The 14,704-nt window shown below is 43.3% G+C and overlaps 1 protein-coding gene across 1 annotated transcript in view; it reads right to left on the bottom strand.

The window, feature by feature from the left end:
* Positions 1-249: 249 nt before the first annotated feature.
* LOC136056006 (glypican-5-like) overlaps positions 250-14,704 on the bottom strand; it is a 419,124-nt gene continuing 404,669 nt past the window's right edge. Inside the window, exon 9 of the mRNA XM_065747939.1 lies at positions 250-1,288. Coding sequence (XP_065604011.1) covers positions 1,086-1,288 — 203 coding nt within the window. The 3' untranslated portion in view covers positions 250-1,085. The remainder of the gene's footprint in view (positions 1,289-14,704) is intronic.

The following is a 14,704-nucleotide window of genomic DNA, read 5'->3' as shown; positions in this document are numbered from 1 at the left end:
ATACAATTGCTTAAAAAAAGAAACCTTGCAATATAATTGTCTAGGGTAGAAATCAAGATGATGTAATAGGGAATATTCTAGATTTGACTATTTTACATTTACACTTAGAGAGATAAAAAGTGTTAAACATTTAGGTAATTAAATAATACAGAGTTTATGAAAGAGTTGATTTCAGAGATCCACAACACCCAAAATCTTGGTTGTGTATAATGGGAGTTCCCACTGACTTACATCTCCCAGTCTGTTATGGAAAATCTATTTTCTCTCTAACAACACATAGGCAAAGTGAATTTGAACTGAATGGTTTTTATTATTTTTTTTCCCCGCTGTACAGAACTGCATTCAACTGGAGAAAATACTGTTATGCTTGTAGTTCCTGTTGCTGGACATTCATCCCATAAGCCTTGAGCATATGTTCAAGCAATTGGTGATGCCATTTTGTGGGGCAGGGAAACTCACTATCTATACTGCTCTCAGTAAACAAAGTCTTTCTAATTTCTGCAATTGTTAAGGCAACTATACTGATATATTAAACACACCATATGCTTTTGTGTTGCTTCCTACAGTCTAAACAGTAGCAGTTAGAAGAAGTTTCAGAGATGCTTTGACCTTCTTGACCACTTAAGAATTTCATCAAGTTGGTCAAAGTACTTCACTTTAAGATGTTTTACAACTGCAGACATAGCTTATTCTCACTGGAGAAATAATGTATGTATTGGCTAAAATTCAAAATTCATTTAACTTATAAGAAAAAATAAAAAAAACAAACAGCCAGTCTGATTCCAGTGAACAAAACTGAGAAAAACAGTAATACACATACACAGTTCTTGCATTCTCAATTATTTCTATTCCATAACTTAAGCTGCTTTGACTTCTGTCATCATTTTCTCTGCATCCTGGTTGGGCTTTGTTAAAACCTATCTTCACTCTTAAGTGAGGACACTTCCCATCTACCAACTCCAGCATATTGTTTACTATTCTATCAAGTAAAATAGATAGCTATTTAACTGTTTTCTCTGGGTAAGGCTGCATGTATACATGACAGTGAACAGAAAGGCTTGTGCAGTGGCTGCGAAAGTGTGCAGCTATGGTGGACAAGGCCACAGAACTGCTAGTGCTGTTAAAATAACAAGTAAGAAGCTCAGAGCTGCACTGCTCCCATTTCCTGTTACACTGTGTTTAGAAGATGACTTGACAGTGCTTGTGGTGGTTGTGGTGACAATTTTCTTCACAGTTGGTTTTGGTTCATTTCTGTTTTCTGGATGGCTGTTCTTGTCCTTGAGAATATCTGAAAACAAGAAAGTAAATGTAGTATTAATAACACATGTGGAATATGGACTGGAATATGTACTCTAGCCTGAATAACCAAACTATGTACAGAGAGGGATGGGACGCCTATAGTAACATTTTAGTTGAACCCAGTGGCCATATCATTTTGCTAGACACCCTCTATTTTACTCAGGAATTCCAGCTTACTCTACTGGCAGACAAAGCCTAAACCTGGTCACAGTTTTATCTCTTAAAAAATACCCTCGTTTTCACCTGGGAATGGAACTGGCTTTTGCTTTAAAACATGATGCAATAGGATTGACCAGTTTTGTAATGTGCCCCAGTGAAATTCTTGTCAAGTTGTTGACACAGGAAGAGACTTAGATAGCACATTGACTTAATTGACTTATTTCAATAGCCAGCTTCCTAGTTTCTTTTTGCATTGCCTTAACTTAAAAGCAACACAGGACTCTTGGTTTGGTGGGACAATCTGGCAAGAAAGGCTACTAACACAAAGAACTACACAGGTGTCTGATAGGGCTTGTTCATCATCACAGGCAAATAAAGTGGCTGCAAAGAGAAAATGTTTTAAGCTTTGTTTCATCATTTTCCTTAGAAATACAAAGATTTTCTTTGTTTTGTTTTATCATTAAGATAAGGAACAATATCACTTTTTTTTTTTTTTTTTTTAATCCCTCCAGATGCATTTTGGGGCAATTTGGCACATTTTTTATGTAAAAGATCAGATATGCAAGAAACTGGTTTCTGAAGTCATTCCTTACAAAAACACAAACATTTCAAATGATTCAAATGACTGCTAAAGGTCTCCAGTTATCTTGCCATTTGCAAGTATCACTGCAATCTTATTGTCATTGAGCCCTTCACTGGCACTGTGGGAAAAATCAGTTCTTCTTCCAACGATGACATGATCTGCAAAAGCATACCTAAATGCCTGGCATATAACCCAAATGCTTACCTGCCAGGATTTATAAATTAACAATAATTATTTGGGTCCAAGCTGTAAGAATTTTTTTTTTGTGATACTAATGAATGCAATGCACATACACACATAAAGCAAGAAGTGTAATTTTGTAATGCAAATTAAACAACAGTCCAATCTTAAAATAATAAAAAAAATCCCTCTGAATCACAGAAGCAAGTTTTTGTCAGACAGTATTCCAGAAATGTAAATGCAATCTGAGATCATTGTCTGCGTATCAGTAGTTCTGACCAACCATCAATAAACTCACTTGATAATAAAATGAGCTACTGTATTAAGAAAGCACACGTTGTTCTTACCAGTATAAACTGTAAAATAAATGCAACGAACTCTTCCATTTCGTCATAATACCAAGCAGCTGAACACCACACAGCCTTTTGCTCACCGCCTCCCCCCGTCAGTGTTCCAATATATAAATATATATTTATTTACAAAGAAAGTGATTCTCAAGCAGTTGGTCACCATTTGCTGACTGATGCCCAGACAGTCCCTAAACAGTGGCAGTCCTCACAGCCAGCTCACCCTAGTTTTGTAGTTTTTGCACATGCCATCATGTATGTCATCATGTGTATCAGTATGGACAATCCCTTTGGTCAGTTCAGGGTAGCTGTGCTGGCTCTGTCCCCTTCCAGCTCCCCACAGTCAGGACAGCACAAGAAGCTGAAACTGAAATGTCCTTGGCTCTATGCAGCACTGCTCAGCACCAACTAAATATCACTGTGTTAGCCACATTGTTTTCCTCCTAAAGCCACAACATGGTATCATACCAGACACTATGAACTAAAAATCAGCCTTTTCCCAGCTGAAACCTGGACAATCAACACTGATCCAGAGGAAACTGTGATTACTAAACCTGATTCAAGGCTTACTGCAGAGAAGGGGCACTGGCAAGGAATGCAGTGGGAAAAAGGCAGTGTGCCACTCTGCACCAAATTCACTATAGCAAAATGCAGACACTGCTCCTCAATTCCAGCTTGCAATGGAGCTAATGGAAGGGAGAGGAAGTATGCTGTAAATATTTAGCAAATATCAGTATTCTGAGGACACTTAAATTAAAATAGAGAACCTTCAGACTGTCATTAAAGTAAGTTAAGGCTAGACCATGGAAGTAGGTGTGTTATGACACTGCCTAGACTCCTTTCCATCACTGTCATTCTCCTTTCTGACTGTGGAAAATGTGCTGTTTCTCTGCTGCCTCTTATATCATCCCAGCCTGCTGACTTCAGCTCTCTAGGGCCAGCTGATTAAATTAAGACCTCACTCAGGTAAATCTATTCCCCTCATTCACTTGGCCATGTCCAGCATTGTAACTTGATTGGCCTCTATAAATCGGGCAGATTGAAATGTATTAATTCATTTATTTTCTTAATATTGACTTAACCAAAATTCTAAGGCAGGATTTAATGCTATCAGAGAAGCTGTTGGTTTTTAAAAGCTTTCCTCTCAGTGACTGCTTAATGCACTACATAACAAGCATTAAATAATACATTGGAAAATTCTGCCTTTATCCTTTCATGGAAAGGACTTTTAACTCTGAATTCGCTCTTTTTCTTTACAGCAGTGTTCTCCAATAGACAATTGTAATTTAGGATTAGATTAAGTCCAATTAACTCTCTAAGTAAAAATAAATAAAAATAGCCCTACTCCAATCCAATTCAGCGTATTTTTCAATCCCATATTTAGTTTTTAAGTCGCAAATTGCAGCACAGTAAAGGTCTCATGTCTTTTTCCAGTTTGCTGAGTTCCAGCTGCTTACTTGCTCCAGGATTCTGTCTGAGATACTCATAGTTAAGTGAGTTTTTCCCTCAAACCTCTTTCTCAGAGTCAGGGCTGGTTATGTTCAGTCTACAATTGACACTCAGAAGGCAAAAAGATAGTGAGTATGATAAAAAAAGTTTCAGTGTGAAGACTGAGAGCAGCACTCTGAGTCCTGTTCCTTAGCTGATCTTTCATCTGCATCAACTGTACTTAAGTTTACAGCCTGACAACATGAAAATTTCTTGACCTTGATGTTTGGAGCACTTAGGATTATCTTCACCTCAACAATATAACGGCAGATTGCTACCCGGTAATGCACATGCCACTAAGCTGGCACTGAACTTTTCATAAATGCTTATGTGATGTCACTGCCATCTAATTTTGGTGCAGGAAACCTACCCTGTGGTAAGGGCTGAGTACGCCTTCCAAGCTCGTTTGGTGAGACATGCACTATAGCACACCTTAATCTTAACTAGCCATGATACAGAGGAAAAATAATGAGGGTATTATTTATTTAGGTTGTTATCAAGTTAGCTGGCACAAGGTCAGCAATATTGGCAGGCCAGATGTTAGTTATGCCTCCCTAGCCTAAACCTTTTGCAGTTGGCTGCGCTGGCACTGGTAAGAATTATCAAACTATTGACTGGTGCACTTGCATGCTATTACTTGCTAATGAACAGCATCAGTAAGATCTACTTAATGTCTGCAGAGGACATCTCCAATGACATGAAGGGTAATGGCAAAGAGCTCCTCCTACTCCTGACAGGAAAAGAGAAAGTAGGGTATTTCTGGAGGGTATTTTGAATAAGAACGAAATGGATTTGCCAGGCCAGGCCTGTACATGTTAGCTACAGCAGCCTGGCTTCTAGAGGAGTGGTGTACTAGCAGCAAAGAATCAATGCTCACCAATCCACCAGGACCACAAAAAACGTGCAGCTTTAGAATACATTTTCCAGGCTTTTAACTTGTATTACGCTAGGGAGAACTTTCTACCTAGATAATTGGGGAGGAAGGGAGATTGCGGAAAAGAAGGGGGGATTGTTTATTTCTGCTTTCTCACGTTAATCTATCCATGGAATCAAATGTGTCTCCTATGAGGACAGGTTGAGAGCTGGGGCTGTGCAGTGTGGAGAAGAGAAGGCTGCAAGCTGACCTGAGAGTGGTCTGTCAGTATCTAAAGGGGAGCTACAGGAGAGAAGGGGACAGTTTTAGCAGGGTTTGTGGCGACAGAACAAGGGGAAATGGTTTCAAGCTCAGAGAGAGGAGATTTAGGTTGGATATAAGAAAGAAGTCTTACAGTGAGGTGGCGAGGCACTGGAACAGGTTACCTAGTGTTGTGGTAGATGCCCCGTCCCTGGAGACTTTCAAGGCCAGGCTGGATCAGGCTGTTAGCAACCTGACCCAGCTGTGGTGTCCCTGTGCATGGCGGGGGAGTTGGTCTAGATGGCATTCAGAGGTCCCTTCCAGCTCTAAGGATTCTATGATTCTGTGATTCTAATAACATCAAGCCAGACCCGTTTGTTTCTTCCTTGACTTTCCTGCAAACACTGTGTTTTGGAAAGATAGAATGTCAGCACCTATGATGACAAATTAATGCCTTGGACTTGAATGTCTTAGCATGGTTACAATGAGACACAGGTCTAAAGGTCTGAAGTGGTCACTCCCTACTTTTACTCCCAACCCTGTAGCTCCATTGCTTGATTTCACTTTGATCATAGGCTTGGTTTTAGCAGACAAGACTGAGAGAAAATTAAAACAAGGTGCAACTTGGTGGAACAGGCTCTTAAATTACAGTAGATGCTGCAGTGTTATTATTAGCTTTTTATCACCTCTGATAGCAAAAGCTGAAATTGCTTTTACATGTTCAAAGGGAGGAACTCTGAAATTGCATAACAGTGCTGTCACCATAAAATGTAACAACGATTTCCAAATAATCTATTATCCTGACATTAAGACCAGCACTATTTCCTGTTACAGCTGTGGCAGACATAGAAACTGGAACACTGTGGAAATGGGAATGTCAGAATTCCCAGTGAATGATGAACTCGTGATACAGCTATCAGAATGCCACTGTCCACCAAATAATGTGAGTCAAGACTATGCAGGTTAAACAGTCTGTTTAATTTTAGCTCTGTAGTCATTCTGCTTCTCTTTTTAAGGAGACTGGAAGAGAAGTGGGATCTGTGGCAGATCGCTTCCTCCCTGTGGAATAGCAAGTGAACTATATTTCTCAGACACTTAGCGAATTCTGAATTTAAGTTCTCTAGGGTGAGAAGAACCATAGCCACTCTCCTCAAGAAATAACACTGCCTGGGAGTTTCAGGAGATACAGTTATAAAAAAAGAGTCAAAGGTAACAAAGGAAAAAAAAAGCAATAAAGAAGAGTCAGGAACAGCTGTGAGACAGTTTGAAATGTTAGGTGCCTGGAAGCCACGCTTACATTAAGTGTCAACTCCTCAATTTCCTAACAATTTGTTGTCTATATACATGAAAATCTAAAATATAAAAAAATGAAAACAAATTTTAGTTGTACTAGTGTAAGGACACCCAGCACTATATTTGTTTGTCTCTTGATATACAAGCTACTATAGCAAACCCTGCATGATTTTCATAAGTTCATAAGTTCATAAGTTCATAAGGTTGGAAAGGACCTATAAGATCATCTAGTCCAACCATCCTCCTATCACTATCTCTACCCAACTACTAAATTAAGTCCTTTAGCACCTCATCTAAACGCTTCTTGAACAGCGCTAGGGATGGTGCCTCAACCACCTCCCTAGGCAGGCCATTCCAGTGCCTGACCACTCTTTCAGAAAAGAAATGCTTCCTGAGGTCTAATCTAAATCTTCCCTGGCGCAACTTGTGGCCATTCCCTCTCGTCCTGTCATTACTTATCAGGGAGAAGAAGCCTACCCCCTCCTCACCACAACCCCCCTTCAGGAAGTGGTAGAGTGCAATAAGGTCTCCTCTGAGCCTCCTCTTCTCCAGACTAAACAATCCCAGCTCCCTCAGCCGCTCCTCATAAGACTTGTGCTCCAGGCCCCTCACCAGTTTTGTTGCCCTTCTCTGAACACGCTCCAGGGCCTCAATGTCCTTCTTGTAGTGAGGGGCCCAAAACTGAACACAGTACTCGAGGTGCGGCCGTACCAGAGCTGAGTACAGGGGGATGATCACCTCCCTGCTCCTGCTGGCTACACTATTTCTAATACAGGCCAGGATGCTGTTGGCCTTCTTAGCCACCTGGGCACACTGCCGGCTCATGTTGAGCCGAGCATCAACCAACACCCCCAGGTCCTTTTCCTCTCTACATTCTTCAAGCCATTCTGCCCCAAGCCTATAGCATTGCATGGGGTTATTGTGGCCAAAGTGCAGGACCCGGCACTTGGTCTTATTGAACCTCATCCCATTGAGCTCAGCCCAGCTGTTCAGCCTATCCAAATCCCTCTGAAGGGCCTCCCTACCCTCAGGCAGTTTGACACATCCTCCCAGCTTTGTGTCATCTGCAAACTTACTGAGGGTACACTCAATTCCCTCGTCTAGGTCATCAATAAAGATATTAAACAAGATGGGCCCCAAAACTGACCCTTGGGGGACACCACTCGTTACAGGACGCCAGCTGGACTTAACTCCATTAACCACTACCCTCTGGGCACGGCCCTCCAGCCAGTTCTCCACCCAGAGAAGAGTGAACCTGTCCACACCACGGGCTGCCAGTTTCCTTAGGAGAATACTGTGGGAGACCGTGTCAAAGGCCTTGCTGAAGTCCAGGTAGACTACATCAACAGCCTTTCCCTCATCTACCTGTCTGGTCACCCAGTCATAGAAGGAGATGAGGTTGGACAAGCACGACCTGCCCCTGGTGAACCCGTGCTGGCTGGGTCTGATCCCTTTATTGCCATGCACGTGTCGTGTGATCTCCCTCAATAACATCTGTTCCATAACTTTCCCTGATACCGAGGTCAGGCTGACAGGCCTGTAGTTCCCCGGGTCTTCCTTACGGCCTTTCTTGAAGATGGGAGTCAGATCGGCAAGCCTCCAATCTTGTGGGACCTCTCCAGATAACCAGGAATGCTGATAGATGGCAGAAAGTGGCTCGGCAATCACCTCTGCCAGCTCCCTCAGCACCCTTGGGTGGATCCCATCTGGCCCCATGGACTTGTGGGAGTTCAGATGGAGGAGAAGATCTCTGACCGTCTCTGCTTGAATCACAGGGGGTGCATTATGCACCCCGTCCCAGACTTCCAGGTCAGGGCAAGTACCATTTGGATAACTGTCCTGTCTATTAAAGACAGATGTGAAGAAGGCATTGAGAACCTCAGCCTTTTCCTTATCATCTGTGGTTATATTGCCTGCCTCGTTGAGTAAAGGAGGGAAATTTTCCTTAGTTTTTCTCCTGCTGTTAATATATTTGTAAAAGGGTTTCCTGTTCTCCTTTACAGCAGTAGCCAGCCTAATTTCAAGCTGGGCTTTAGCATTTCTAATTTTCTGCCTGCAGATCTTGGCCAGTTCTCTGTAGTCACCCCAAGTAGCCTGACCCATCTTCCAGAGGACATAGACTCTCCTTTTCTCTCGGAGTCTCAACAAAAGATCCCGGTTCATCCACACTGGTCTTTTGCTCCTCCGGCTTGACTTACAGGACTCCGGGACTGCCTGCTCCTGTGCCTTTAAGATTTCCATCTTGAAGAGCATCCAGGCTTCCTGGACCCCTTTACCCTTCAGGAGCAAGTCCCAAGGGACCCTTGCAACAAGTGTCCTGAACAGGTCAAAGTCTGCCCTCTGGAAGTCCAAGGTAATAGTTTTGCTAGTCACCCTCTTGACAGCACCCAGAATAGCAAACTCCACCATTTCATGGTCACTCTGGCCAAGACAATCTCCAACCTTCACATCCCCTACTAGTCCTTCCCTGTTAGTGAAAAGTAGGTCAAGCAAGGCATCTCCCCTGGTAGGCTCTTGCACCAGCTGAGTCAGGAAGCAATCATCCACACATTCTAGAAATCTCAAGGACTGCTTCCTCTGCGCAGTATTGTATTTCCAGCATATGTCAGGGAAGTTGAAGTCCCCCATGAGAACGAGTGCTGGCCATCGTGCAACATCTACGAGTTGTTTATAGAACATCTCATCTATTTCTTCATCCTGACTAGGTGGTCTGTAGCAGACCCCCACCACGATGTCACTCCTAAGGACTATCCCCCTGATTCTTATCCATAGACACTCTACTTTGTCATTTCCAACCACTAGTTCTTCAACATCAAAACACTCTTTGATATAGAGAGCTATGCCACCACCCTTTCTTCCCTGTCTATCCCTTCTGAAGAGCTTGTAGCCATCAATCCCAGTATTCCAGTCATGGGAGAGGTCCCACCATGTTTCTGTAATAGCTACAAGGTCATAGTTAGCCTGCCTCACAATGGCTTCAAGCTCTTCTTGTTTATTGCCCATGCTGCGTGCATTGGTATAGATGCACTTCAGCTGAGATATCTGCCTCACCCCTTTTTCCAGCACAGCCTCCTTAGGCGCTTTACTGGAGAGCCCTGTTTTATCCCCTTCCCCCGTCACAGCTAGTTTAAAGCTCTCAAACGTATTTTATTATGGCTCATCTTCATGAGCCATAATAAAATACGTTTCGTTCTGAAGGTTGAAAAGTAAACCCACATGCATAACTGCCTCAGCTATATGTCAAGATAGAACACTCCATCCTTTTCTTGGGAAGAAATATTCTAACCTAACAAACTTTGTGTGATTCAGCAATAGTTCCATTAATCTGTCAGTCACGGGCAAGAAAAGGTTTCGTCATTTTGTTTATACTAATATGAGACTTATTCAAATGCAGAGAAGCTGAAAGTATAGGCTCAAAACATGTCAAACATCTTTTACATTTCCTGAAAACATCTGTTTTTAGTCTAGTCCTAGGCGCATGTTTGTGGTTGTATGCTTAAGCTTGTTTAGCTTGCCAGATACCTCATACATACTGCAGCACAGCTGACATGATATCCCAAAACACAGCCTGAAAGTATCTGTGAAACATGATGTTCCCAGTAAATGTGTTGAACTTTTATCGTAACTTTCTTGTAATGAAAGAAACAACCAAAAAGCTCTGTGACAGCTTTCTGCCATCACTGTGTCGTGCAATTAGTTGTGTTTAGAAATTCTGTACATGCCTCACTGGTAATATCCAGAAGACTGAGGGTGATCCTGATCCTGCATGCCTCATGTGCTCAGAACTCCTATTAAACTTAATGGGAGTTTGGGGGGATGCGAGGAATGCAGGACTGACCTTTATAGCTGAAGATGAATGTGCACTCTAGACTTCAAAGATTAGGTACCCCTACCAGTCTGTAGTGTGCAAGTGATCAGCACGCCAAGTGCCAAAGGCATCTGCTAAATATCACGCCACAGCTCAAAGCTGTGTAATTAAGAAAAATATAAACTGGCTCAAGGAAGAAAAATATTAGTAATAATTGAAAATGCTTTGGCTGTTGCTTTTGTCTTGATGATCTCATTAGTTCTGGTTACAGAAATAGTTCTCACACTGGCTGACGCAGAGCATGCTTTGTTCGAGTTCTCATTCTGCCCACATCTTTCCCAGTTAACTTTTATTGCTCAATACAAAGGTCAAATTGAAGGCTTAATTAAATTGTATATGAGGAAAACAAACTTATTTTGGAAGGCAGTACAAAACATTTAAAGCCATCCCAGCTCCTCTACCCCAGACAACTCTTTCTCAAGAAGAGAAAGAGCATGTACTGTAGGGGAAACTGCACCTCTACTTGCTTGAAAATGTAGGTGTAACAAAAATTCAGCCTTTTCATAAGCTGCTAATTAAATTTGCAATTGACATTTGTAGCTGTAATTTTAATTTAGCTCTACAGCTCTGTAGGGTGAATACCCTGAATGAATAGTACCCACACAATATAATGAAGATGGACATTTATTTTTGGATGGATTATCCAGATGGTATAAAGACACCCAATAAATTAGGAAGGGCTCATCTGCCACTGAAGGTTGATGCTCGCCTGGAACTCTACATGGGAGATATCTCCTCCACCAGTCCCAGGTAGACCATCACCAAATGTGGCACACCATCTTACAGCAACTCTGGAACATTTCAGCAGTATTTTGTTCCTTCCAGCAATTCTGAAGACTTAGACTCACAGGGAGTAATATAGGTGTTTCAAGGGTACCAAGAGGTGAAGGTCTGCCCTCCATGGTAAGATACAGGCCGTATTCCTATCTTGGGTCAACACTTCAGCTTGTACAGGGGCATGCCCTGGCCGCCTGTACCAAACCTTTTGGCCAGATGTCTGTGGCTGTATGACTATATCTGGCAACAAAGGGGATGCCCTGATCTTCCACAGGGACACGACAGGGGTCCCTCTAGCAATAAAGACTGGAGTGTTGACCACAGTATTAACAGGCCATGTACCAGTTACCGGAAGAACTACTGAACCTCCAGTTATCTCCCCCAACATGCAAGTAGTTCACACCACCGTGGTCCTACCTGCACCTTCCAAGGCCATTTTATTCTGTTGGTGCCTGGTTTTAGGTTCTCAGGGGCAGGGAGCAGAAGTCTGTTTTCATGGCCAGTCTGAGGACTTACCCGGTTATTGGTACCCATAATTTGGATCCTAAGTGGGGAGGCCCATGTTGTCTGTAACATTTTCAAGGCACTGTGTCTGCCGTCTCTAGGTCTTTCATTCAGGTCTTGCAGGTTTTCATGGAGTCTCTTTGTCCATCCCTGCAGAGACTGAGAGTCTGTCTTCAGGGCAGCCTTGAGAATACCATTATAATGCTCAATAAGGCTTGTCCCCATTGGATTGCATGGCAGGTGGCATCACCACTCGATGTTGTTCTCTTCTGCCCAGTGTTGTATCACTGCACCCGTGAAGTGACTCTCTTGGTTGCTCTCAATGACTTGAGGTATCCTGTAGGCAGCCATCAATCTTATGAGTGCTTTTATGGTATATGCCTGGTTGGCTTTTGGTACTGGATAGGCCTGCATTAGCGCACTCGCGGTGTCGACACAGGTTAGGGCATATCTCGCCCCCTCAGACTGAGGGAGGGGCCCAATGTCATCAACCTGCCATCTCTGTAGATGATTGTGTCCTCTAAAAAGATGGGCTGTAGTTTTGGGCAATGACTTCTGTCTTATTTTAGAGCAGGCATCACATGCTTGAGCAATGTAGGATAGTTGTACAGGCAGTCCCCACACTTTATTGACTGCCCACATGGTCTTCTGCCCAGCATGCCGCAGCTTTTGATGTAGCCAGTAAGCGATGTTCTCAGACAGTGAGTTCTCAACCCATCCAACTCAGGCCAGTGTGTCGGCTTCATCATTTCCTGGTGACTGTAGGGGTTGATTACCAGAAACATGCTAGACACGTACGGTTCTGTGTTTAACTGCATTCCATATGTCTAACCACTTATCTTTACCCCAGTTTGGTCAGGAGTGGATCGTCCAGTCCTGAATAGCCCACTGTGTGATCCAAAGAGTGAGCCCCTAGTACACAGTCCAACTATCTGTGCAAATATTCAGGACATTATCACCAGGCTCTTTGGTTATAACAATTCACACAGCTTGCAGCTCTGCCCACTGGCTATTCTGACTCGCCCCCTCTTCAAACCATATTGTGTCTGTGGCAGGATGGTACACTACTGCTCTCCACTTACTTGGGTTGCCCTTGCTAGACCCATCCGTCTACCAGGCATCTTCAGGAATGGGATATTTTCCTTCCTGGATGGGACTCTTCTGTGGCAGAGCAACCAAGGTTTCTTTTGGTGGATCACTGTGATATGTCACTGGGCTTAGAATCTATTGAAGCTCTTCTTTCAACGGTGAGGAAGACAGACTACTCCTCTGACCGAGATAGGCGACCCATCGTGCCACCATCTGTGCCTGGGCCACCCCTGTCTTAGGAAGGTGGGTCAGATCTCTTACCCACTCCTGAATTGGCAGAGTGGTCTTAACTACCACTTGGGCTGCCTGGGTTATTGGCTCTACCGCTCGTAATGCGGAATAAGCAGCCAATAGCTGTTTTTCAATCATACTATATCTTGGAGGTCCGAAAAGAACTCTGATGTTGCCATAGGCCCCAGCCAAAGCCATTCTGAGTCACATGAACATCCAATTGGGCTAGGAGGGTAGGATCAAATAGGCCCAATGCCTGGCTGGTTTAACTGCCTGTTTTGCTTATTGGAAGGCAGCCTGTTCTGTTCTCCCCATGTCACATAATTGTCCCGTTTTTGTGAGCCTATACAAAGCTCTCAGCAGCTGCACCAAATGAGGTATAAAGGAGCGCCAGTATCCCAATATACGTAGAAATTCCTGCAGCTACCTTGGTGTTGTAGGGACTGGGAATGCCTTAACCTTATCTACGATGGCACTGGGTAGTACTTTGGTCTTCTCTGATCAGACTGCCCCCAGAAATTTTACAGATAGGCCTGGACCTTGCACCTTTTGAGAACTGATAGCCCATCCTCTTTCACCTAGGTAGGCAGTTAATGAATCTGCCGCCTCTCCTACCGCCTCCAGTGAGTCGGATGTTAACAGGAGATCATCAGTGTAGTGGTATAGGTTGATGTTATTAGGTTTTCTCTAATTAGCTAGGTCACGTGTCATCAAGTTATGACAATACGTTGGTGAATGCATGTATCCCTGCGGCAGGACCTGAAAGGTCCACTGCCCGTCTCCCCATGTAAATGCAAATTGATCTTGCAATTCTTCAGCAATCGGTATACTGAAGAACGCTTTTGCCAAATCCAGGACACAATGGTAGGTTTTGATTTCCCTACTGAGTGTGTCCATTAGGGAAGCAATATTGGGTACGGCTGCATGGATGGGCGGCGAGTATTCAAGTTCCCTATAATCCATTGTCATTCTCCATGTTCCATACGACTTTTGCACTGGCTATATGGGGGAATTGTATGGACTGTGTGCAGGTCTTATAATGCCTACTTTTTCTAGTTCCTGCACTGTCCTTGATATTTCATCTTGTCCCCCTGGGAGTCTATACTGTGTCACATTAGTAATCCAGCACGGTTTCAGCAAACAAATGGGCTCATGTTTTGCATGGCCCCTCAATGTTGTCTGTATTGCCCGGATACTAATGTACCTCTGCCGAAGTCGAAACTCTCCCACAGTCATCTGGAGAGCCAGACCCCATAAAATGTCTATGCCCAGGATGTATTCTGGGATTGGAGCAATAGACACTTCATACTCCCGGTGTGGGAGATGCCCAACCCCCATTTTCAACCATGTTTGGGTGACCGGAATGGCCTGTTCCCCAAACCCACCAATCATCACTCTATTACCCTTAAATTTTGATGGATCCCCATATGTTATTGATGTTTCCTCACCAGTGTGTACCAAAGCCATTACTCTTTGCACATCTGTTTCTGTCCAAAATATCGTCAGTTCTACATCAGTCCCTCCAGATGGGACCAGAGGCCTTATGGGAACCAAGGTCCCTTGTCACTCTATGAACAAGATCTTTTAACACAGGTGGCTCAGGCACTGTAGCCCAAGACACCTGTGGAGGTTTTTCCTCCTATTTGGTACTACAAAATTGGCCAAATACCAGGTTGTAGTTGGTGCTTCTTGTATTATTTGTACTCATGATTTTCTGGGAATACTCTGAAATTTTTGATCATTTCTTAGCTGTTTCCATAATCATAATAAAA

This window comes from Cyrtonyx montezumae, unplaced genomic scaffold (assembly GCF_038088225.1).
Source record: "Cyrtonyx montezumae isolate F1298 unplaced genomic scaffold, pur_monq_1.0 scaffold_5, whole genome shotgun sequence".
Lineage (NCBI taxonomy): Eukaryota > Metazoa > Chordata > Aves > Galliformes > Odontophoridae > Cyrtonyx > Cyrtonyx montezumae.
The sequence above is the reverse complement of the archived record's forward strand: the minus strand, read 5'-3'. Positions and strand labels throughout refer to the sequence as shown.